General features: G+C 43.4%; 2 protein-coding genes across 4 annotated transcripts; one reads left to right on the forward strand and one right to left on the reverse strand.

The window, feature by feature from the left end:
- The first annotated feature begins 1487 nt into the window (after window positions 1-1487).
- LOC115171244 (DNA (cytosine-5)-methyltransferase 1) lies at window positions 1488-16294 on the forward strand. 3 transcript variants are annotated; one of them, XM_029727869.1, is made up of 35 exons: window positions 1488-1701; window positions 2355-2397; window positions 3407-3514; window positions 3652-3904; window positions 4157-4232; window positions 4320-4410; window positions 4505-4545; window positions 4635-4689; window positions 4778-4861; window positions 5072-5181; window positions 5290-5408; window positions 5556-5648; window positions 5783-5934; window positions 6138-6325; window positions 6674-6688; window positions 6961-7144; window positions 8933-9030; window positions 9382-9535; window positions 9701-9816; window positions 9910-10111; window positions 10279-10415; window positions 11016-11195; window positions 11923-12147; window positions 12328-12520; window positions 12651-12741; window positions 12885-13019; window positions 13181-13463; window positions 13580-13721; window positions 13865-14031; window positions 14127-14304; window positions 14712-14907; window positions 15173-15336; window positions 15527-15643; window positions 15733-15841; window positions 15997-16294. In XM_029727869.1, exons 1-35 carry the CDS (start codon window positions 1655-1657, stop codon window positions 16047-16049), a joined length of 4599 nt encoding a protein of 1532 aa, XP_029583729.1. In that variant the 5' UTR covers window positions 1488-1654; the 3' UTR covers window positions 16050-16294. The 3 variants fall into 3 exon arrangements, with proteins under 3 accessions (XP_029583729.1, XP_029583730.1, XP_029583731.1); XM_029727871.1 differs by lacking the exon at window positions 1488-1701 and adding an exon at window positions 1899-2200; XM_029727870.1 differs by lacking the exon at window positions 6674-6688.
- Window positions 16295-16518: 224 nt separating this feature from the next.
- On the reverse strand, window positions 16519-22522 carry LOC115171245 (eukaryotic translation initiation factor 3 subunit G). The gene is made up of 10 exons (XM_029727872.1): window positions 22421-22522; window positions 22288-22334; window positions 21849-21937; window positions 21657-21716; window positions 19584-19688; window positions 19213-19405; window positions 18971-19090; window positions 18541-18677; window positions 18242-18348; window positions 16519-16620 (listed from the first exon to the last, which is right to left on the reverse strand). The coding sequence occupies exons 1-10, from the start codon at window positions 22441-22443 to the stop codon at window positions 16605-16607; spliced, it is 897 nt and encodes a 298-aa protein (XP_029583732.1). The 5' UTR covers window positions 22444-22522; the 3' UTR covers window positions 16519-16604.
- Window positions 22523-26526: the final 4004 nt, after the last annotated feature.

Here is a 26526-nt window from a genome sequence, read left to right on the forward strand (position 1 = left end):
CTATTATGCTAATTCGTTTTTCGAATCTGAGAGTAAATAGACAAATATATTGATAAGTCACCTTCTCCGAGAGAGATTTAAATGGTTATCAAAACGTCACGCCAGGGTAAGCCTACACAAAACACAGCCCCTATTTTAAGTGTTTCTAAAATCCCCTATGAAAAAAATGAAGGGTGGAAAAACAATTTGAACCGTTTCCCTGTTTGACCGCTAGGTTTTATGGGTATTTTGACACTTCCAATGTGGGTCTCTATAGGCTTTAGCTAAGTGTGTTAACACAGTCTTTAATCTGTTCTCCTCTACCTTTCCTGGCTGGCAAAGTAGCAGCGCTTGACTTGGGCAGGAGCTCACCAGAGCTGAGTACCAGCATTTCAAATGTTCTACTGCTTGAGCTCCTGTTACTTTTAGAAAATATTAGCTCAAAAGTATTGTGGAGCTTTTGGACCTAAATATAAACAGTACCGATACCCAAATTGAGTACCGGCACCTATTTCAGACCAAGTCAAGCACTGTAAAGCACAAGGATGTTGTCTCTGGTTTTCAATTTGAATTTATAGAACTGAATTTTAAGTTTAATATATTAACTTATATCAACTTGAAATTATAGTTTGTAAACTTGGTACACAGACAGTGAATGCAATATCTACAACATTGAAACGGAATATATAAATATTCAATTTTAATATTCAATTACATTTTATTTTAAAACTGAATGCAATATTCATTCAATTCAGTTTCAAATCATTAAATACAAGTTCAATTTCTGAATTAAATTTGTGTGTAAATTCTATTTCAAAATAAAAAATAATGGAATTGAAATACAATTTCTGTTGCCACGGAAATGAACCATAAATAAACCACACCCCCGCCAACCCCACGTGTGCGTATGCCAAGTTGCCCCATGTCCACCAGATGCATATGCGTTTTGAAAATATTGAACGCATGGTACACAGAACGCACCACCACCTAGTGCGGCATCCCTAACGTAGCGTTTGTACTGCTCCTTTGACATTGAATGACAACCGCCGGAACGCAAAGAGTTTGCGGCATCTCGTGGACATGAAGCGTTAGTTGTACAGCAGGTCACCATAACAAATACATTTATAAAGCCAGCTATGTCTATCTCTGATAAGTAAAAAAAAAAAAAACATCAACCATTATCACTAGCAATCCGATTGCATTTGTATAGTTCCTTGAATTCCCTCTAAAAATCATGTACATTGTGGTGAACGTAGTTTCGTAGTAGGCAAATCAATGGGGGTGTCAACAATTTACAATATTCCATAGAGAGGTGAAAACATACTATGAAACAAACAGCCAATGCTATGGATGTATCATTTAATGTAACTATCAATGTAAAAGTTCTTCAAAACCTTAATCGATACATTTATTAATGAAATGTGATCCCATATTCTCCATGAATTTTACCTATACATCAACGTAATGGTAAAGCCCAAAATGCCCGGGTTTCCGCGCGAAAAGACGGCCCGCGCGCCTGAACTGCATATAGCTAGCCTACAACAGATGCTACACTCGTTGTTGTTCAGAGAGCTCTGGTTTTATCACATTGTTTTAACGATTCTTTGTTGTCTTTTTTTTGTTGTTGTTGATCTAAACGACTTTTATATTGTAGTCTATCACGCTCACACTTGAAATGCCAGCCAATACCTCCTTGTCTCTGCCGGTGGATGTCAGGAAAAGGTAACGTTACAAGCTAGCTAGCGCAAATGTAATGTTGCAGTGCTGTCATGTTCGGCTAGCTAGCTTGCAGTACACTGCATTCAGTTCACCCTTTGTCCTGTCAAATAAGCACACGCGTTACATGGGGTATTCTTATTCTCACCGCATCATACGATCCACCATTCCATGCACAATACTGCGAATTAATTTTGCCACGCTAAAACTGCTCAGCTAACTGGATAGCTAGCTAGCATCTTCAACACAGTTTACCTATGCTATGTCTAGCTATTTAACTGTACCAAAGATGCGTTGTGATTTGGAATAGATTTGGCGCCAAATAATACATTTTGGCTCATGTCAGCTGTCGCCTCTCACTTCAATATTGGATACATGCATGTTTTTATTTCCTAGTTGGCTAACAAATATTAACGTTCGAGTTATCGCTCTAATTGTTAGCTTGCTAGCTATCATCGACTATTTGTGAAATGTTAGCAACTCAAAACGGCTAGCTATCTACATGGTCTGTTTACAGCATGATAACATTACTCTAGCTGGCTTATTTTATTCGATGCTTGGTACAGTAACTAGGATAGGAATTGTGCCATGTTGGATTTGACTATGTTCATGTTTAGGTCATTGTAGCAAGTGGGTAACACTTTGTTTTTTGTTTACAGGCTGGCGGTGTTGGAAAAAGATGAAGATGGGATCTCAGATGAGGTGAGTGACCTGAACTACCAAGTTGGACATTTGGTTTCGGTTGCTAAAGACTTATTTACGATTTCTATGTTATTTCATCGTTGACTAATGTCCAGAAAGCCGATAACGACTATCCCTTTGTGAAGTTGTATTAGTCGTATGTACAAGATACACATGGTAGACATCGTCCAACGAAATGCTTACTTGCAGGTCACTTGGCAATAAGAAATAATACAAGAGAAAGTAAATGGCTCAGACTAGAATAAACAGTATAGTATAATAACAGTATAATACAAGAATGCACAATCTGTAGTCTTAATATTTACACCTGTTTTGGGGATTGCTGGGCAAGTGTTTACATTGTGCATTATTTTGTGTGTGTGTGTGGCATGGAATCGTGTGGAAATCTTTTTATTTCACCTTTATTTAATCAGGTAGGCTAGTTGAGAACAAGTTCTCATTTGCAACTGCGACCTGGCCAAGATAAAGCAAAGCAGTTCGACACATACAACAACAGAGTTACACATGGAATAAACAAACCGTCAATAATACAGTAGAAAAAGTCTATATACAGTATGTGGAAATGAGGTAGGATAAGGGAGGTAAGGCAATAAATAGGCAAATGAGAACTTGTGTGTGTGTATGTATGTGTATATATATATATACATACATACATACATACATACATACATACATACATACATACATACATACATACATACATACATACATACATACATACATACATACATACATACATACATACATACATACACACACACACACACACACACACAACTGTGCAAGTAGAGATACTGGGGTGCAAAGGAGCAAGATAAATTTGAGAGCTACATAGTGTTCAACATTCTGATGGCTTGTAGCCATCGCCGAGCCTGTTGGTATCAGACCTCATGCTCCAATAGTCTTCCTCACAGTAAGCGAGTGAACTGCTTGTGGCTAAGCACTTCAAATAACTTAGATGGGTAGCACCTTCCAAAGCAGGTCTTACACCAGTTTATTTAACTCATAGGACCTTGTCAAAGAAAAGGTGAAGTTGGTGCAGGACTTCCTGCATGCGGATGCCCAGGGCCAGCTCAGCAGCCTGAAAGCCAAGATGAAGAGTTCAGAGATCTCAATGGTGAGTTGTGGCTGCATCCTGTCAATCTAACGAATCCACTCACTCCAAAGAAATAGTATCTTTGGGTTTGTCCAAAAAAGCACCTTATTTCCTATATAGTGCAGTGCTTTTGACCAGGGCCTGCATGTTCCCCTCAGGATGGCTACCTCTCTAAGGTGAAGTCCCTATTGGGACGTGAGCTGTGTGTGGAGAATGGCTCACACGGGGATGTTGTGGAGCAGAACTGCAAGAATGGCAAAACAAATGGCTCTGCAGCAAATGGTGACTCTCACAAGGAAGAGGATGAGGATGAAGATGGAATCATGGACACCAAAGAGGCTGATGCCATGAAGTCTCCTGCCCCCAAAGGCAAGGGAGGACGGAAGAGCAAGTCAGACTCTGAGCCCAAGAGTGAGTAGGAGTGGCTGGGAACATCAATTTCTAATCTATACAGTATCCCTTACTTTTCTGTGACGTCTCATGATCTGAAAGATTGGTTCTGATGTCCATCTAATTGTTTGACCAAGCAACTTGTAAAACACCGAACACATTTTAGAGAACTGTACATTTTGGGAAATGACCAAGTGTTGAGGCACATGGATGCATGTGCAATTGATTCCAAATCCTTAAATAATTAAACAATGTTTCTTTACTTTTGTCCAGAATCTCCTGGTTCCAGGGTCACAAGAAACTCTGTCTCCAGGAAACAACCGACCATCTTATCAATGTTCTCCAAAGTGTGAGTAGGAACTCATCTGTTTCCCTTAACCTTTCAAGGTCTTATGCATTCTGCTCATGAGTAAACTTTCCTCTTGCTCCCTTGCAGTCAGAAGCGCAAGTCTGATGAGGTGAATGGAGAGGTTACAAATGGAAAAGTGGAAGAGAAGGGGGAAGTAGAGCGGGACACGGAGGAAGAGGTGAGGTGATCTTATTGTTTGGCACCTGTCACTCAGACCATGTGATTTACTCTTATTAATCAATGCACCTCCTAATCAGTTCTTTCTGTTGTAGACACAGGAAGAGAAGCGTTTTAAAGTGGAGCCAGACAATAAGTAAGACCTTCCACCTTTTAAGCCCCTTCCTTCAATTGGCAACACCCTTCCTCCAATTTGCATTGACTTTCTCCATCCTCTCTTCTCAGGCCAGTTGCAGAGGACGCCACTAGTGAGAAAATGAAGCCAGTGGCTGCAGCTAAGGTGAGGCCCATTCCTGCACTCAAGCTGTTATATAATTTTGGTGCAGAGTTGCCATGTCAGTGTCACTGAGGCTCATCTCCGGTTTCAGACTCCACCCCCTAAATGTCCAGACTGCAGGCAGTATCTGGATGACTCGGACCTCAAGTTATTTCAGGGAGATCCTGATAATGCGGTGAGAAACTCAAGAGTGTAATACTACAGAAAATGTGATAAGGTACCATGTTAACATGTCATTGGGGCCAACTGGATATATGTTGAATGATGACTTGCACTAAATAGGATTTTATAGAGTAAAACAATATGGATCTATTCTAGTTGTCATTCTGGTAGAACAATCAATGAAACGATGTGACTTTTCTTGCTTATGTTTGTATACTTACAGCTGGATGAGCCAGAAATGTTAACAGACGAGCGCCTCTCTCTGTTTGACTCAAACGAAGATGGCTTTGAGAACTACGAAGAACTACCCCAGCACAAGATTACCAACTTCTGGTGAGTGGTCCCTTCATGCTGTCCCTTCGGAATTGTATACAGTATACAGCCTTTTAGTGCATGTTTTTTGCTGTCACCTTGGTAAAAGTGAACTGTTCTTTGTTGCAGTGTTTATGACAAGCGTGGCCACCTGTGTCCATTTGACTCTGGGCTCATTGAGAAGAACGTTGAGTTGTACTTCAGCTGTGCCGTCAAGCCCATCTATGATGACAACCCCTGCATGGATGGTATGGCCCTGACCTTTTTCACACTAACTGTTTATATACTTGTTTTCCTCCAACCATTCTAAATGAACTATCTTTACTAAGCCATTTTATGTGAGGTATACTTGAATGGAGTACCTCTGGCTAACTACTGTACTGCTATTCTTCTAGGTGGGGTTCCTGCCAAAAAGCTTGGTCCCATCAACGCCTGGTGGATCACTGGTTTTGACGGAGGAGAGAAGGCCTTAATTGGATTCACTACAGGTAATCTCACCAAGAGTTTCCTTTATGTTTAAGTGGATTGAATGTTAAAACATTAGCCTAATGCCTATATTCATGGTGTGTGTGTGTATATAGTGACTCTGACCTCTAACCCATGACGTCTTCTCTATCTCCAGCCTTTGCTGACTACATCCTGATGGATCCCAGGGAGGAGTACGCCTCCATCTTCGCCGTGATGCAGGAGAAGATCTACATGAGCAAGATGGTGGTGGAGTTCCTGCAGAAGAACCCTGACGTCAGCTATGAGGACCTCCTCAACAAGATCGAGGTGAAATACTAATAATGTTTGTTGTAGACACTGACCAGGGTTGTGTTCATTAGTGCAAAATTTTTCAATTATGCAACTGAAGTTTATTGGATAAATGCAGGTAGTTTTTTGTGTTGTCTAATGAACATGGCCCAAATCTTCACACATGGCAACATCAGCTTTAGCACTGACTTGACTTGCCAGCTCTCCTCTTTGCCCCTAAGACCACAGTGCCTCCTGCTGGGCTGAACTTCAACCGCTTCACAGAGGACACGCTGCTGCGCCACGCCCAGTTCGTGGTGGAGCAGGTGGAGAGCTACGACGAGGCTGGGGACTCTGACGAGCAGCCCATCATCGTCACCCCCTGCATGAGGGACCTGATCAAGCTGGCTGGGGTCACCCTGGGAAAGAGGTAATGATAGGACCTGGTATTGTCTGATGTTGCAACAGACTTGCCATTATAAGCACAACCCCCCCCCCCCCCCCCTCCCCGTCCTTCCCCTGTAGTGCTGTCTGCTTTTCACTAGGCTGTGGCTGGAAGAGAATCCTAACTCTTAGGATTGAAGATGCAATTCAGTCTAATTTGGCTGTGGTTCATTTTATGTTGAAACCGTAAAGCTAAAGGTCCAGCCACCAGAGCTGTGTATGTTCACATGCTGATTTGTGTTGTGGGACAATAAGGGGGTCATGTTTGTCTCCCTGCTGTCTGTTCCCTCTGATCCCTGGTGTTTAACACTCCTCTTGACATTCCCTAATGCAGCATGCTGTTGTACTGGTAGGTATTCTACAGCCCTTCGGTCTGAATATATCCTTGGCTTGTTTGGTGTGCATTGCAACATGTTGTCATAGAGCAATTTGGTGAACTGTATAGCTCATCCCAATTTGTGCTGTTTGTCAATAGAAAAATCTGCTGCATGCGTACTAAAAGCATGGCTGCTTTGGCTGTCGAGAGCTTGAACACAGCATTACTACATTTGTACTAATATTTATTATAATAATTGATTGCATTGGCACAACACCCAACCACCTGCTTCTTTCTCTTCATAGGAGAGCTGCTAGAAGACAGGCCATCCGCCATCCCACCAAGATTGAGAAGGACAGCAAAGGAGGGCCCACTAGAGCGACTACCACCAAGCTGGTCTACAAGATCTTTGATACTTTCTTCTCTGACCAGATTGATCAGAATGAGAAGGATGGCGGAATCAAACGCCAGCGCTGTGGTGTCTGTGAGGTAACTTACTAAGTGCCAATCTGAATGAGGTTGAGCCAAGGCTTGGAGGTGCCTTATTTAATTGCACTTTGAATAAGTGCAAACCTTCTGCCAAGCGAACTAGCTAAACCCTTATGCAACTAATTGGAACAGTCTTCTGTTCATAATTGAAGCATGTAGCACTCGAGAATACATTTTTTATTTAACTTCTTTGGGCTAGGGGGCAGTATTTTGACGTCCGGATGAAAAACGTGCCTAAAGTAAACTGCCTGCTACTCAGGCCCAGAAGCTAAGATATGCATATAATTGGTAGATTTGGATAGAAAACACTAAAGTTTCTTAAACTGTTAAAATTGTCTGTGTATAACAGAACTTATTTGGCAGGTGAAACGCAGAAGACAAACCATCCAGAATTTTTTTGTTGTTGAGGTGACAGTGTTTTCAATGGGTTTTCTATGTGTATCTAGATTTAAGGCACTTACTTGCAGTTCCTATCGCTTCCACTGGATGTCACCAGTCTTTAGAAATTGGTTTGTTTTTCTTTAAAGAAATGAAGTAGTACGGCAGTTCAGAACGAGGGTCCAGCCGGGTGCTTTAATGTTTTGATGTGCGCTCCAGGTCACGCGCTTCACGTTGTTTTTATCCGGTATTGAACACCGTTTATCCCGTCTTAAATTTTATCAATTATTTACGTTAAATACCTAAAGTTGTATTAGGAAAGTTGTTTCAAATGTTTGGACAGCGTTTACAGGTAACTTTTGAGATATTTTATAGTCATGCTGGGTGATTTGGAACCAGTGTTTTTTCTGAATCAAACGTGCCAAATAAATGGACATTTTGGAGATATAACGACGGAATTAATCGAACAGAAGGACCATTTGTGATGTTTATGGGACATATTGGAGTGCCAACAGAAGTTCTTCAAAGGTAAGGCATGAATTAAATCGTTATTTCTGACTTTTGTGTTGCGCCTGGCGGGTTGAAATCTGATTTTCATGTGTTGGTATGCTGGGCGCTGCCCTAAAATAATCGCGTGGTTTGCTTTTGCCGTAAAGCCTTTTTGAAATCTGACACGGTGGCTAGATTAACGAGAAGTTAGTTTAATTTGGTGTGTTGCACTTGTGAATGTATGAAAGTTAAATATAAAAAAATAAAGAATTTGGCGCTCTGCTATTTCACCGGATGCTGTCAAATCTATCCTGTTAACGTGATTTGAGCCCAAAGAAGTTAACTAGGCAAGTCAATTAAGAACAACATTCTTACTTACAATGACGGCCTACCAAAAGACCTCCTGCGGAGACGGGGCCTGGGATAAAAAATATAGGACAAAACGCACATCACGACAAGAGACAACACTACATAAAGAGACTTAAGACAACGCAGCAACACATGGTACAAACATTATTGGGAACGGGTGTTTGTATGTGGAGGACGAGGGCTGCAGTAGATATCTCAGATAGGGGGGAGTGAGGCATAAGGTTTTATAAATAAGCATTCTTGTGACTGGTATACAGAGATGACCAGTATAGAGTGCAGTGATGTGTCCTATAAGGAGCATTGGTGGCAAATCTGATGGTAGAATGGTAAAGAACATCTAGCTGCTCAAAAGCACCCTTACCTGCCGCTCTATAAATTACATCTCCGTATTCTAGCATGGGTAGGATGGTCGTCTGGGTTAGTTTGGCAGCTGGGGTGAAAGAGGTGGCGACTATGATAGAGGAAACAAAGTCTAGATGTAACTTTAGGCTGCAGCTTTGGAATGAAATGCCTTAGTTTAAAACACTCATGTTCTCATTCTTCTGTCTCCAGGTTTGCCTAGTTCCAGACTGTGGCAAGTGTTCAGCCTGCAAGGACATGATCAAGTTCGGGGGTAGTGGTCGCAGCAAGCAGGCTTGCCAGAAGAGGAGGTAAGTTAGCTGATCTTTAGTGCCTCTCTCCCCCTTAGCTGCCTAGATAAATGGTTCCTGCCATGGCTGTAACTGAACACTCATACCATTTTGTTCCATAACATTTCCTTCCCATGAGCTCATTCTGGAAAAACGCTAAACAGTTCTGAGACTCTGTTAAAATTAACTCCAGACTCTCTTAAATTAAAAAAACTGCCACTAAGTGTGAACTGGGGATGGGGCTATGCTAGCCAGCTGATTAACATCTTCAGAGCCCTTTATTTCAAATTGGGTGCTTATGTTGTAGGTATGGTGGCTTGAACTCATTGGCTAATGTGATCTGCTCCCTTATCAATGTAATTTCCCCACCAGATGCCCCAACCTGGCAGTAAAGGAGGCTGAGGATGATGAGAACATAGAGGAGGAAGAGTTGTTGCCTGTAAAGGCCCCTTCAAAGAAGGTGTCCAAGGCCAAGACTAAGAAGCAGAGCAATGGCAAGCTGACTTGGGTTGGAGACTCTATCAAAGTATGTACGTGTTAGTGTTGTAGGAAGTTCTTAACCTCAAACTGATTTAAAATAGCCCTTAGTACACCAGACTTGTAATATCAAAAATGTATGTAATTTCACTGACTTGCTGCAATGCAAACAGCTCTTGGGATAATGGTTCTCTCTTCTCCCTCCTGTGTTCAGACTGAGGGGAAGAAGCAGTACTACATGAAGGTGTGTATAGACAATGAGGTGCTGGAGGTGGGAGACTGTGTTTCTGTCAGCTCTGATGACCCATCAATCCTGCTCTACCTGGCCAGGTAGGTCCTATAACAGTTTAAGAATCTTGACTTAGCTTTTTCTATTGGTTTCTGTCTGGGTCAGGGGTTGACCGTCTTGTCTTGGGTCTCCAGGATCACATCCCTGTGGGAGGATAACAATGGGAAGTGGTTCCATGCCCACTGGTTCTGCCGCGGTACAGATACTGTACTGGGGGAGTCCTCTGACCCTCTCGAGCTGTTCCTGGTTGAGGACTGTGAAGACATGCAGCTGAGCTACGTAGAGGGCAAGGTCAACGTCATGTACAAGGCCCCTTCAGACAACTGGTTCATGGAGGTAAGAATTCATTGGCTTTATCGCTCTTTAAGCGGAGTCGCTAGCCTGGTCCCAGATCTGTGCGCGCTGTCTTTCCAACTCCTACAGTCATTGTCATGCTAATTGTCTATACAGCTACTACTCAATGCACCTCATCACTGATGTATTTTGTACCACTGTGTTTTCAGGGTGGCATGGTAGAGGACATCAAGGTGATTGACGATGACAATGGGAAGAATTTCTTCTACCAGCTGTGGTATGAAGGAGACTGTGCCCGCTTTGAGACCCCGCCCACCTTCACACCCCAAGAGGACTGCAAGTACAAGTGAGTCATAATTGACATTTGACAGCCCTATCAGTGCTATAAGTACTTACATTTGGAGCTTTGAAAATCTAGTACTGGAATACCTTGTAAAGCTGACATTTCCTCAGTGTGGTTCTTGAAGTCATCTTGAAATTTGTTGTAGCCAAGGTTTTTTAATCTCTTCTGCTCCAATGATTTCATTTCTGATCAGTTTGTGATGTAGACTTTCATTTCTTTCCTATAGTTTCAATTGACTGGTGTTGCGGTAAAACCATGTACGGTTAATATGACGTCAAATGTTGTCTTGAACTTGGCTTGCCATACAAAGGGACATTTTGGGTGTTTTTTTTGTTTTGTTTGAGAAACATGATACAATACCCTACATCTCAAATGGCAAAATGTTGAATTCCAATGCATAGTGCCTTTGGAAAGGCTTGTCAAGTGGTAATGCTGTTTTTCTTCTATACTGAAATTCAATGCAAATTGAGGTCTTCAAATTACAATTCAGTGCTTGAAAGTCATTGAATTTTACTTAGCAATGTCTATGAACCTTAAGTGTTTGACATTTTGATAGGAGGATTAATAAATTGGTCTTGGGTTACCGTGTCCCCTGTATTTCAGCTTCTGTGCCAGCTGTAGTAGGGCTGAGGAGAGGGAAGAGCAGGAGACTCCTCGGGTGTTTGAACCCATTAAGGACGAGGACCACGACTCCAAGGCCTTATATGCTCTGGCCTGCCTGAAGGGAGAGCAGTTCAGGGTGGGAGACAGTTGCTACCTGCCCCCCGACGCATACAACTTCAGGTGAGTGGAACATCCAGGAATACTGATGCTTATACATGGCATTGTTGAATACTTGTTTCTGATTGGTAAGCTAGGTTTGGTTTGCTAAACTAGCAAGTCTGTTTTGGTCACCACTACATTAGTTGCCTTGATCTCATAAACTTGCTATCTACTTCAATGGATGTTGAAAACATTTCTAGTGGCAAATGTGTTCAATTATAGCCTTGGTATAAAAGGCATAATCAACTCTGGACTCTTTGCATTCTCTGGAAAATAATGCAACTCCATGGCATTTTAGTTTGGCTCCGCTAGCACATCGTGGAACACATTCCACATTCATGATTTTCATAGGATGCAAAGCCCCTCGTTGATTCTCTTGCATCAGTGGTATTCAAAGTCGGTGTCGTGGGGTAATTGCGGTGGGGTCGCGGCAACACAAATTAAGAGTACAGGTTATTGTATGGGACAGTAGACAAATGTTTTTGGGAAAGATCTGTTAAGGGATAAATCTAATGAATTGAAGCTCATTTGATGTGAATCTAATTGTATTGATTTGGAGGGGTGGGTCCCAAGAGATTCTGGTGCAAAAATGGGGTCCCTGCTGACAGTTTCAATACCACTGCCTTACATAGGCATGGTCTCCATTGGGGACAACTAGGCAAATCCTAGTGTTAGCAAATTCAACATCAGCTTTTTAAAATATTTTTTTATCTCCCCTTACATTAACATTATTTTCTTGTGTGCTCAGTCTGAAGGCAGCCAGTCCAGTGAAGCGTCCTCATAGGAAGGAGGACGTGGATGAGGAGTTGTACCCAGAGTACTACAGGAAGCATTCAGACTACATCAAGGGCTCCAACCTGGATGCCCCTGAGCCCTTTAGAGTGGGACGTATCAAGGAGATCTTCTGCCACAGACGCAGCAACGGGAAGGCTGACATGTCTGAAGTCAAACTGCGCTTGTACAAGTTCTACAGGTGAGCACTCAAGTCAAATGCCATGGTAGAACTGCAAAGAAGGACCCCTTGGATCCATGCCAAATTTAGTAACTTTTGTACAATGAGATTTTCAGCCTAAAATGCATCTCTTCACTGTAAGGGAGGTGAACTGGTGCCAATATGTGCATGTCTGTACTCTTAATGTTCACTCTCTGTCAGGCCTGAGAACACTCACAAGGGGGCGAAGGCAGGTTACCACAAAGACATCAACCAGCTGTACTGGAGTGACGAGGAAGTGACAGTCAACATGTCAGAGGTGCTGGGCCGGTGTCGTGTGGAGTATGGAGAGGACCTGAATGAGACCGTTCAGGACTTCTTCTCAGGTGGACCTGACCGATTCTACTTCCTTGAGGTAAGGCTGGACTAGATGAGAAGCAATTGAGCAACTTTAATTTCCCATATTAATCTTGCATGCTAAGTAGCTGAGATGCTCATTTGAGGAAGTTTGCTCAAGATGATAATAACGGTCTCCTAACCCAAAGGCTTATAATGCCAAGTCCAAGAGCTTTGAGGATCCACCCAACCATGCCCGCTCTGCTGTGAACAAGGGCAAGGGGAAAGGGAAGGGCAAAGGTAACTACTCTCCGCTGTAGTACTTATTGGCAGTCACATAGTTCTCCTTTTGAAATGTCCTCATGCCTATTTGAGGTTTAGGCTTGTCATGAGGCTTCTCTGAATACTGTTGTAACTGTGGCTCCAAACCACCTGCCCTCCAGGGAAAGGCAAAGGGAAGTCGTCTTCTGCTCAGGAGCCTCCAGACCAGGAGCCTCAGGACCCCAAGGTGCCCAAGCTGCGTACCCTGGACGTGTTCTCTGGCTGCGGTGGGCTCTCTGAAGGCTTCCACCAAGCTGGTTAGTAGTTTCTTCACTTCAATAGCTTGGGAAATGTCTAAGTTGTGGGTGACCACGAGGGAACTTTTTTGAATATACAGGTAGAATTTCTTACAAGAGTAAAGTTAAGTGTTTGTCAGGCCACATGGTGAATGCAATTTGTTGTTGCTCCTACCTGTCAGGTATCGCTGAGACTCTGTGGGCCATCGAGATGTGGGACCCAGCAGCTCAGGCCTTCAGACTGAACAACCCGGGCACCACAGTGTTTACAGAGGACTGCAATGTGCTGCTAAAGCTGGTGATGTCTGGAGAGAAGACAAATTCCCTGGGCCAGCGGCTGCCCCAGAAGGGAGACGTGGAGATGCTGTGTGGAGGCCCTCCCTGTCAAGGCTTCAGCGGCATGAACCGCTTCAACTCCAGAACCTACTCCAAGTTCAAAAACTCTCTGGTGGTGTCTTATCTCAGGTAGGGTTAAACAGATTTTCCCATTTCCATATATTGCTCTGTGCAAGTACAGAAGCTCCAGTCTAAGTGGTTGCTGTGTAGTTATATACTTTCCCCTAACGTGTATTCTCTTATAGTTACTGCGACTACTACAGACCCAAGTTCTTCCTGCTTGAGAACGTGAGGAACTTTGTCTCCTTCAAAAGCTCCATGGTCCTGAAACTGACTCTGCGCTGTCTTGTCCGCATGGGCTATCAGTGCACATTCGGAGTACTTCAGGTGAGTTAACTTAAGCTGGTATGTTTCTTTCTGATTGACCAATCCAATAGTCGGCAATGTTAGTTTTAGTTATGGTGCTACATGTTGTGAAAGTCATTCATGGGATATGCTTAAGCCTGACCTCTGCTGTCCACTCCTCCCAGGCTGGGCAGTACGGCGTGGCTCAGACGCGGCGTAGGGCCATCATCCTGGCGGCCGCGCCTGGGGAGAAGCTTCCTCGCTACCCAGAGCCCCTGCATGTGTTCGCTCCCCGGGCATGTTCTCTCAACGTGGTGGTGGACGACAAGAAATATTTCAGCAACGTCACACGGTAACCAGCCACCAGTCAATGTAAAAGCGTGTGGTTGTATAGCTTGTGATGTGACTGAGGGTTGTCTAGTTTCTGATTGTTCCTTCTGGTTTCAGAGGTAATGGCGGCGTGTACAGGACCATCACAGTCAGGGACACCATGTCTGACCTGCCAGAGATCCGCAACGGAGCGTCTGCTCTGGAGATCTCCTACAACGGAGAGCCCCAGTCCTGGTTCCAGAGGCAGATCAGAGGCACACAGTACCAGCCCATCCTCAAAGACCACATCTGCAAGGTACAGCTGCTGCCTCATAGTTGCAATCACCTGGTGGCTCAGCAGTAACTTGTTAGAACAGCCAAAGGTGTGGCTCGGTCTTTGGAGTCTCTTGGATAATTTAGTCAGCTATTAGACTTCAGTGCAGCTTAGTGAAAAACTGTTTTGGTTTTTCCAGAAGCAGAGAGCACCACACTTGGAGAACAGATTTGTCGTACCTCTAATGCTTGCGACGTTGGTTAAGTTTGTGGCGATTGTACATGGGTGTATCAAAACGGGAATGGATCATCTCTGAAGTAGAACTAGGGAGTAAAAATCATTGCTTCTCAATGGAATTATGCAATGCCCCATAGATGCAATGAGAACTGTCAAGGATGGGTGGATGATGGCTTTCCCTGAAACAAACTAAGTCCCTCTTTGGTTCCCAGGACTTGAGTGCCCTTGTAGCGGCCCGTATGAGGCACATCCCCCTGGCGCCTGGCTCTGACTGGAGGGACCTGCCCAACATGGAGGTCCGGCTGAGAGACGGGACCTCATCCAAGAAGCTCCGCTACACCCACCCAGACAAGAAGAATGGCCGCAGCAGCTCTGGAGCACTGAGGGGCGTTTGTACTTGTTCAGGAGGTACTCACTTTTATGGATATTTAGGCCATACAAATGTTATGAAATGCTTAATGGGTTTCTTTTTAAATACAATAGCAACCTTCAACCCCTAGCAACCTAATCAGTGGGTGCTTGGAGTGTTCATGACTATGACAAATAGTCTTTAACCTGTTCATTTTTATAGCACTTTTTCAGGTCAGATGGCTAATATCATTTGGATAGCAAATCCAAGGGGTTGTTGTAATGCTGTCTGTAGACATGTTCTGATTGCCATCCTGTCCTCTAGGGGTGCCCTGTGACCCTGCTGACAGGCAGTTCAACACACTGATCCCCTGGTGTTTGCCCCACACGGGGAACCGCCACAACCATTGGGCCGGCCTCTACGGCAGGCTGGAGTGGGACGGCTTCTTCAGCACCACCGTTACCAACCCTGAGCCCATGGGCAAGCAGGTAAAATCTAATACTGTACCAGTTCTAGCGGAATTAATGAATGGCTAGGACCATTTCACCTCAGGACACAGCCATGTAATAACATGTACAGTGGTTGTAAATACTAGTCTACAGAAGTGTATTGGGGTCCCTTTCCTGCAGAGCTGTAATGTTGGATGCTTTGGGTACTAAATGTCCTGTCATGTTTCAGGGTCGTGTCCTGCATCCAGAGCAGCACCGAGTGGTCAGTGTGAGGGAGTGTGCGCGCTCTCAGGGCTTCCCTGATACCTACCGCTTCTTCGGAAATGTTCTGGACAAACACAGACAGGTACTGGACTTGGTCTCTGTTCTCCATCAGGAATTCAACCCCCTCCCAGAAAATGCCTTTGAGTGACAGTTTCCCCCCCCCCCCCCCAGGTTGGCAACGCTGTTCCTCCACCACTCTCCAGAGCCATTGGACTAGAGATCAAGAAGTGTGTCCTAGAGCGGATCAAGGAGAATGACGATACAAAAGAGAATGAGAAAGGTAAGGCCTGCTCAAAGTGCATCCTGTTGGAAGGTGCATTCTGTAGTAGTTATCGCTGCTCATTTGGGCATTTTGATAAATTACTGAGTGGTTTTAATGTGGATGGGAAGCATGTCATCAGTATCCATATTATGAATGTCATTTTCCTCCCTCAGAGAACGGGAAGCAGGAAGAGAACCTCAAGCAGGAGAAGATGGTGTCGGACTAGTGCCCGGCCCTATTCCAATCCCCTTTCCACTGAGAATCATTAAATTCCCCGGAAATCCTGAAGCCCACCAAGCCACAGGAGATGCTCATTTTTTAAATGAGCTGGCCAGTCTGCAGTACCATTCCATGTTTATGATTTTCTAAATGTGATTTTAACTATTTGCAAATATCTGCTTGGAACGTGACTCGTATGTAGTTTTTATATGTTGTATTAAATGGCAGTTCCTTCTCCTTGTAACATTTTAATGGAATCTTCTTGGCCTTCAGTACATCAGATTTTTAAAACGGCAGCAAAAATCAGTAACGCTTGGTTGAATACCAAGATTTAACATTCTAGTCAATGATGTACGCCCCAACGCTCATATTTACAATGTTATGAAGGCAGCAATTACCTCTAGCCTGATCTGCCATGACCCTCAGCTCCCACCCCCCAAATTGAAGTCATGAGTAATTCACCTACAAACAAGTGATACGTAGTCAGGGAATGAAGTCTTTATTCAGAGCCACATTTCACTACATGAATGAAATCTGGCATTCCTCCTGAGATATCGCCATCTCAGTTGTTTGATGGTCTGGGAGGGGAGAAAAGATGGTTGAATAAAATCAGTAAATGGTCTAGATTCTAAACAGCCACTGATTAGGCTTTCAATGCATATGGAATCTATTATACACTGCTCAAAAGGGAACACAAACACAATGTAACTCCAAGTCAATCATACTTCTGTGAAATCAAACTGTCCACTTAGGAAGCAACACTGACAGATTTCACATGCTGTTGTAGACAACAGGTGTAAATTATAGGCAAATAGCAAGACACCCCCAATAAAGGAGTGGTTCTGCAGGTGGAGACCACAGACCACTTCTCAGTTCCTATGCTTCCTGGCTGATGTTTTGGTCACTTTTGAAAGCTGGCGGTGCTTTCACTCTAGCATGAGACGGAGTTTACAACCCACACAAGTGGCTCAGGTAGTGCAGCTCATCCAGGATGGCACATCAATGCGAGCTGTGGCAATAAGGTTTGCTGTGTCTGTCAGCGTAGTGTCCAGAGCATGGAGGCGCTACCAGGAGACGTGGAGGAGGACGTAGGAGGGCAACAACCCAGCAGCAGGACCGCTACCTCCGTGCAAGGAGGAGCACTGCCAAAGCCCTGCAAAATGACCTCCAGCAGGCCACAAATGTGCATGTGTCTGCTCAAACGGTCAGAAACAGACTCCATGAGGGTGGTACGAGGGCCCGACGTCCACAGGTGGGGGTTGTGCTTACAGCCCAACACCGTGCATGACGTTTGGCATTTGCCAGACAACACCAAGATTGGCAAATTCGCCACTGGCGCCCTGTGCTCTTCACAGATGAAAGCAGGTTCACACTGAGCACGTGACAGACGTGACAGAGTCTGGAAACGCCGTGGAGAACGTTCTGCTGCCTGCAACATCCTCCAGCATGACCGGTTTGGCGGTGGGTCAGTCATGGTGTGGGGTGGCATTTCTTTGGGGGGCCCTCACAGCCCTCCATGTGCTCACCAGAGGTAGCCTGACTGCCATTAGGTACCGAGATGAGATCCTCAGACCCCTTGTGAGACCATATGCTGGTGCGGTTGGCCCTGGGTTCCTCCTAATGCAAGACAATACTAGACCTCATGTGGCTGGAGTGTGTCAGCAGTTCCTACAAGAGGAAGGCATTGATGCTATGGACTGGCCTGCCCGTTCCCCAGACCTGAATCCAATTGAGCACATCTGGGACATCATGTCTCGCTCCATCCACCAACGCCACGTTGCACCACAGACTGTCCAGGAGTTGGCGGATGCCACCTCATCAGGAGCATGCCCAGGCGTTGTAGGGAGGTCATACAGGCACGTGGAGGCCACACACACTACTGGGCCTCATTTTGACTTGTTTTAAGGACATTACATCAAAGTTGGATCAGCCTGTAGTGTGGTTTTCCACTTTAATTTTGAGTGTGATTCCAAATCCAGACCTCCATGGGTTGATACATTGGATTTCCATTGATTATTTTTGTGTGATTTTGTTGTCAGCACATTCAACTATGTAAAGAAAAAAGTATTTAATAAGATTATTTCTTTCATTCAGATCTAGGATGTGTTGTTTAAGTGTTCCCTTTATTTTTTTGAGCAGTGTAGTTCCTGATGAGTGCTCCATCTGACATGAATCGCTCATCACAAGTCAAATACTCACTTGGCCCATTCCACATTGAGGATAAGATGATCGTATCCAAATCCTGACACTCCTGCGATGGCTCTGGCTGCATCCTCCCTGCGGTGGAAACTGATGAAGGCAAAGCCCTGAAGGACAACCAAAGAGGCCATTAGAAGACAAACAATTTCAGAATAAACAAACCAACCAGTTGAACTTCTGAAAGACCTGTAAATGCTCCAGCAATTTAATTACTCATTTTTTACCCTGCACAAGCAAGTTAATGGTTATGTATACACTACTTCTAAACTAGTAACCATTTGAACTTCTGCTGCTCTCACCTTGGATTGGCCTGTGTTTTTGTCCTTGGCCAGGTAGATCCTAGAAATTGAGCCGAATGGCCTGAAGAGCTCCTGCAGATCCGTCTCACGGGTGTCCTCAGACAGGTTGGTCACACGGATGGTGGCGTTGTCATCAGCTGTGGAAGGATAGACACAGTTTAGCTCTGGGTTTGTGTTATCCCACCCCCAGCCATTTAGGCATCTTACCAAAATGACTGGCTTTGTTGGAATTCCCCAAATGAAATCAAGAGGAGAAATGTTTTAAATCTCTCTGCTTAAACTCTGATTGGACTGTTCCATGCTGAACCAGGACCATGAGTGTTGTCCAGACACTTCTCAAACGAGACTACGGTGTTACGGTCTGATGACTTCATAGACTAGTATGCTCCTTGTTCTAGAAAACAGAGTGGAAGAGTTGAATCATACGTACATGCACCACGGCGATTGGGTTGCATGGACTCTCCTCTACGTGTGCTGCCGTCCCTCAGGCTGGGGGGCACATACTTTCCTGTTTTGCTCCCTGCAGCTGGTGCGGCAGGCTCAGGCTCGTCTGAAACAAAGTTTAAAAAAATATCCATCAGTGGTGTCAATTTAACAAAATCATAACCACAATCATGACTGTACATTTACAGCACAATATAACTTCTAAGCTATGGGCAATTATGACAATACCTCCTGCAGTCTTCGTCGGGTCTCCAGTGGACAGGCCCAGCTGCTCGGCCAGCTCCTTCTGCATGGGGCCCAGAGTGTCCTTGTAGGGGCAGCGGGTGGTCCAATGGTCTCCTTTACAGATTCGACAGGACACTATCTTCTGTCCCTTCAGCTTGTTCATGGGGTCCTCTTCCACATCTTGGGCATTCAGGTCCTGAGAGAAGGATTCAGGTAATTACATATCATCACTGATTTATACCAGAACTAAAAGGTGACAATGAACTAGGATCATATAAAAACAAATTAACTGGTGGATTGTTTCGACTGAAGAGGAGATCTCTGATGGCTCAAAGAGAACAATACTAGATCAGCTTCTCTCAGTGGCTCCTCACCTCTTTGCTAGAGATGAACACCATAAAGACATCATCACTGACTGTGGTATCAGCAACATTGGGACCTGGTGGGTCATACTCTGAGTTGCCAAACTTCTTCCAGTTCTGATTGGCAGGGAGAGAAAAGCAATGTTAAGTCAAATCAAAATACCTTACATTTTTTAACCCCTTACACTCGTGGGAATTGGCCTATATGGATAGGGCTAAATGAAGATGTGAATACGGATATGCATGAGCATGGCAGCAACAAAGATCATCCCCATAATCTCCAAAGTGTTATCAGACTAAAGGTGACAACATGTTCACCTGACACACGACTGAATCCAAACATTACACTGTTGATTTTATGTGCATTTTAAATGTACTGTTCTTTTTGACGCATTTGTTGATAACGAAATCTGAAAATATTCTGGATAGATTCAGTAACAAAGAATGTGTGTGGATAATTTGGGGTAGGTGCAACAAAGAACAAAAAAAATGCAGAGGGTTTGAGTGAGGTCTAACTGGTGTTTTCAAGTGGCCACACCTCCAAAGTGTGAACAGTTCCTAAGCAATTTTAATGCACTTTTATGACTCAAAGAAGATTCTTCAACTATAAGGTGCTTTTTTGAGCTCTCCTAGCTGTGCCGTTGAGGAACTAGAGGAAGCACACTTGTAGTTACTTTGTTTGGAACACCGCCCTGCATCCCTGCCTTTACCCAATTACTGTTGGTGTTTATGCAATACAAAAACGGTCCATTATAAATCACAATCTGGGTCAGGTGGGCATCATTTGAAAGCTTGTTCTATTGCCAACATGACTAGCTAAATTATAAAATATGATCTTAATGTTAAGCTTTCACAAGGCAATTCAGAGAAGCCAATCGTAATTTGTGTCTTGAGTGCATTCAGATGCGTATTCAGCGACAAATCATCACAATACCCAACAAACAAACTCAGGTAAAGCTGTTAAGAAGCCTTTTTGACCTAGACTTGGCGCTCCGGTACCACTTGCCGTGCGGTAGCAGAGAGAACAGTCTATGATATGGGTGGTTGGAGTCCTTGGCAATTTTATGGGCGTATCAGAGGAAGGCCCTAAAATTGTCAAAGACTCCAGCCACCCTAGTCATAGACTGTTCTCTCTGCTACCGCACGGCAAGCGGTACCGGAGCGCCAAGTCTAGATCAAAAATGCTTCTACCCCCAAAGCCATAAGACTCTTGAACAGTTAATCAAATGGCTACCTGGACTATTTGCATTATCCCTACCCCACCCCCCATTTTTACACTGCTGCTACTCTGTTTATTATCCATGCATAGTCACTTTACCTACATGTACATATTACCTCTACTAACCGGTGCCCCTGTACATGAACTCTGTACCAGAACCCCCTGTATATAGCATCGCTACTGTTATTTTATTGTTGCTCCTTAATTATTTGTTATATTTCTTTTTTTCTTAAAACTGCATTGTTGGTTAAGGGCTTGTAAGTAAGCATTTCATTGTAAGGTCTACAGCTGTTGTATTTGGCGCATGTGATAAATAAAATTAGATTCCTGTTCAGTATGAGGGGGTATAACACCATGTCATCTTGTAACTGTATATCATGCATAGTGATCATAGATGTTGACAGTGTATATGACATGAGTCTTAGGATATGGAAATGTGAAGTGCCCATTTGGAGTAACGCGTGTTCGGCTTGCTTGTATGACATCAGTGGTATTTACTATAATCCGTAAAGTCTCAGCTTTCACAAAACACATAGAGCCTCGTAATTTACGGCATTTCCCTCACTCAGACAAAACAATTCTAAAGTTACCCAATTAGCGGGATGGATGGCAGCAACTTCTTGTCACACGCAGTGCTCAAGTTCAGAACAGCGGTCAGTCAAAACCCATACAAAGGTGTGAGGAGACCTGAGCTCTGACGTCATGCATAGCATGTAATTATACAGCCATTGCCTCCAAATCTGCCATTTCCCATCCATATACAGGTACGAGTGTAAAGGGTTAACGTACAATCCTATCAAACTCAATACTGAGGTGTTGCGCAACAAAGGTTAAGATTGTGCTAAATTCCCAAAGAAAACACTGACCTTTCTCCTGGCAACAGCTTTGGAGGCCTTCCTAGTCTCAATCTTGAAGGTGCGAATAATCTATAACACAAATGACAAATGTTCATTTATTGGTTAGTTACATCTGAATCAGACATCAGAGGCTGTAGACTTTGTGGGAAGGAATCAAGAAATCCACTCTCCTATTTGGATGAGCATTAAAACAAAAAGTACCTTGAGCTTCTTTCCATCCTCATCGATCTTGTATTCCGTGATGGTTTTGATATTTCCTTTGACGGTTTCTTTTGGAGGGGGTAGGGTACCTGATGGTGGGGATGACAACACACAAATGAGGTCCTGATAGTTAACAATAATATCGATACTGTCTGTTAGTTGGTGATAGGCAGCTAACAATCCACTAAGGCAAGCACACTACAGCATGACGAGTAGACTTTGTTTTCCTGACAGACTAACGTTAGTTAGCTACCAAGGTTACTTACCACCTAGCCAACTAGCCTTCTCCCTTACAAATCACAAAAATGGTCTTACTGACTACAAAGTGTGACAGAGAAACTAACGACTATAACGAAGAAAAAAATACACGTGGAAATCGCCTGGTTTAGCTAGCAAGTTAATGTCAATGCTAGCAAGCTAATGTTAGCCAGCTTCTTACCTTCGTCTCCCTCCTCTTCAACCTGATCGGCCCAACTGGGCTTGGAACTAGAAAGAAGGATTAACACACAGTATTTGAGAATTCAAACACATGATATATACGATAATCATCATATTTGTATTGAAGAACTCACTCGTCGTATTCAATCGACGGCATTCTGTCTGTGCGCGCAGCGGCCAGAGAACAAGGAGAGATACACGAACGACACAAACTGAAAAGCTTACCAAATAGGATAGCTAGAGCGCCACCAACGGGTACGGAGGCTACTTAATGCAACTTAAACGATAAGGCACAAAATCTTATTCGATGAGGTTTAACGGCGGTTGGTAACCAATTAATGTTGAATTACCGCCACCTAACGTTACTAGACTGGAGTATAACTACCTTATACTTTGCTTGAATTTGTTTTTAATCAACAAATACCCTACCATCTAAACCTATACTTCACAAAAAATTATATAATAATAATAAACAATATAAAAATTAACCACCACCCTGCTCCACTTTTTAAATATATTTAGTCCTACCTCTGGCCAACAGCCTGAAAGGATGAGACACCACCACTTAACACACTTTAACTCTTCTGACGTCAAGTCTTGCACAACAAAAAAACCTCTCTGCAGCTGCCACCACAACCTCAATTTTCTGTGATTTACATTACATCCCTGCAGTTCAGTTGATAACCATTGCTATAATTGCTAAAAATCAAATCTTACTGAAACATATATCACTTGTTGGCCTATATCTCTGTAGTGGTACAGATCTACTACTCACACCACTCCTCTCAGGATCCCTCCCTCTTGACCCATCTTCCTCTAATTCCTTCCCTAACTCAGCATATAACAACTACTCTAACCCTGGAAACCTCAACCTGCCTCTCTTGCACCGGACATTTCTGAACCCCCGCCTCATGGGCACCCCTACAATTAACACATACCACTAATTTCCCCAATGCTACAAATTCCTTTGTCTAACGCCCCATTCTGCCCACATCTTACACCAAGGAATCTCCCTCCTACACACTCCTACACATGCCCGTAAACAGGGATTATCAACTAAATTCAGCCGCGGGCCAGTTTTTTCTTTAGAGCTAGGTCGGGGGGCCAGAACATAATTACAAATAATTTGTAGATTGCAAATTGACCGTAAAATAGAGGTGGTATATAGAAGAGAGCCCTATTTGGTAAAAGACCAAGTCCATATTATGGCAAGAACAGCTCAAATAAGAAAAAATAAATAACAGTCCGTCATTACTTTAATACATGAAGGTCAGTCAATCCGGAAACTGTCACGAACTTTTAAACTTTCTTCAACTGCAGTCGCAAAAACCATCAAGCGCTATGATGAAAATGGCTCTCATGAGGGCTGCCACAGGAAGGAAGACCCAGAGTTACCTCTGCTGCAGAGGATAAGTTCCTTAGAGTTATCAGCCTCAGAAATTGCAGCCAAAATAAATGCTTCAGAGTTCAAGTAACAGACACATCTCAACATCAACTATTCAGAGACAGTGTGAATCAGGTCTTCATGGTCGAATTACTGCCAAGAAACCACTACTGAGGAGATGTGATGGTGTGGGGTGCATTGCTGGTGACACTGTCTGTGATTTATTTAGAATTCAAGGCACACTTAACCAGCATGGCTACCACAGCATTCTGCAGCGATACTCCATCCCATCTGGTTTGCGCTTAATGGGACTATCATTCGTTTTTCAACAGGACAATGACCCCCCAAAAAGCGATTTGTATTATTAGAAAAAAGGTTTGTACCCGTAGGAAACGATTTCTATAAATCGCTTGGCAGCCTCTCATTCGGCCATGTTGATGCCTGCCTTACAAGGCTGCAGAAATTATAATACTGTAACAACCATCGCTTTCTAGGGGTACTACAAATCGCTTTCTACATGTGAGAACTTTTAGACTTTTTCTTGTTGTCAAATCCCTGCCAAAAGTCAGGTGACCTTAGCGTTTCCAAATATGGCGTTGCAGGTTTGCCATATCTGTCACAATTCTAACGCAATATATTGATTTACAAATACAAATCAAAAGGTTTTTGTTTGTGGATAATGAATTTCATTTGTGGATAGTGATTTTCATTTGTGGAAAGTGATTTACATTTGTGGATTGGTGATTTACAATTGTGGATTGGTATTTATTTGTACAGATCATGATACACGAATACGTTTGGGTACAGATCATGGTACACGAATACGTTTGAGTCAATGAGACAGTGCAGCATGCGTGCACATCGTGACAACTTTTTACCAGTTGTAGGTAGGCTATTTAATATGTTTTCCATAAAACATATTAATGCATTAGAACTGATATAATGGCGACAAAGCATTGGAAAATGACTTTATGTGTTCTAGAGCTCTTTAGATAAATTCGCCCAGAGGTGGATTAAAGTAAACTGCATTCAAATGTCGACTTTTCTTATGGATAACCGTATCAAGCGAAGGGTTTTACTCATACTCAGTTCTAGAGTAGCCTAGAATGGCATAGAAATTAATAGCCTACTTGATGGCCAACATATGCAAATGTGGCCTATCATTCTCCACATTTAATGTCAGTTTCATAGTGGACTTTTCCCCCATAAATTCCGTTTCAAATGTCCACTCGCACAGCGCTCTAGAGTGGACATTTAAAATGGAACTTATAGAGAAAAAGTCCACTATGAAACTGACAATAAATGTGGAGAATGATAGGCCACATTTGCATATGTTGGCAATCAAGTAGGCTGTTAATTTCTATGCCATTCTAGGCTACTGTAACCTACCATTTGACACAGGCAAGGATATTGCCTCCAGTAAGATTGCACCTAAATCAACCATTTATCAGATTATCAAGAACTTCAAGGAGGGTGGTTCAATTGTTGTGAAGAAGGCTTCAGGGTGCCCAAGAAAGTCCCGAAAACGCCAGGACTGTCTCCTAAAGTTGATTCAGCTGCGGGATTGGGGCACCACCAGTACAGAGCTTGCACAGGAATGGCAGCAGGCAGGTGTGAGTGCATCTGCACGCACAGTGAGGCAAAGACTTTTGGAGGATGGCCTGGTGTCAAGAAGGGCAGCAAAGAAGCCACTTCTCTCCAGGAACAACATCAGGGACAGACTGATATTCTGCAAAAGGTACAGGGATTGGACAGCTGAGGGTAAAGTCATTTTCTCTGATGAATCCCCTTTCTGATTGTTTGGGGCATCCGGAAAAATGCTTGTCCGGAGAAGACAAGGTGAGCGCTACCATCAGTCCTGTGTCATGCCAACAGTAAAGCATCCTGAGACAATTCATGTGTGGGGTTGCTTCTCAGCCAAGGGAGTGGGCTCACTCACAATTTTGCCTAAGAACACAGCCATGAATAAAGAATGGTACCAGCACATCCTCTGAGAGCAACCTCTCCCAACCATCCAGGAACAGTTTGGTGACAAACAATGCCTTTTCCAGCATGATGGAGCACATTGCACAAAGGCAAAAGTGATAACTAAGTGGCTCGGGGAACAAAACATCGATATATTGGGTCCATGGCCAGGAAACTCCCCAGACCTTAATCCCATTGAGAACTTGTGGTCAATCCTCAAGAGGTGGGTGGACAAACAAAAACCCACAAATTCTGACAAACTCCAAGCATTGATTATGCAAGAATGGGCTGCCATCAGTCAGGATGTGGCCCAGAAGTTAATTGACAGCATGCCAGGGCGGATTGCAGAGGTCTTGAAAAAGAAGGGTCAACACTGCAAATATTGACTCTTTGCATCAACTTCATGTAATTGTCAATAAAAGCCTTTGACACTTATGAAATGCTTGTAATTATACTTCAGTATTCCATAGTAACATCTGACAAAAATATCTAAAGACACTGAAGCAGCAAACTTTGTGGAAATTAATATTTGTGTCGTTCTCAAAACTTTTGGCGACGACTGTACAGTGGAAGTCGGAAGTTTACATATACTTAGGTTGGAGTTATTAAAACTCATTTTTCAACCACTCCACCAATTTCTTGTTCACAAACTATAGTTTTGGCAAGTTGGTTAGGACATCTACTTTGTGCATGACACAAGTCATTTTTCCAACAATTGTTTACAGACAGATTATTTCACTTATAATTCACTGTATCACAATTCCAGTGGGTCAGAAGTTTACATCCACTAAGTTAACTGTGCCTTTAAACAGCTTAGAAAATTCCTGGAAATTATGTCATGACTTTAGAAGCTTCTGATAGGCTAATTGACATAATTTGAGTCAATTGGAG

This window comes from Salmo trutta, chromosome 32 (assembly GCF_901001165.1).
Source record: "Salmo trutta chromosome 32, fSalTru1.1, whole genome shotgun sequence".
In the NCBI taxonomy this organism is placed as follows: Eukaryota; Metazoa; Chordata; class Actinopteri; order Salmoniformes; family Salmonidae; genus Salmo; species Salmo trutta.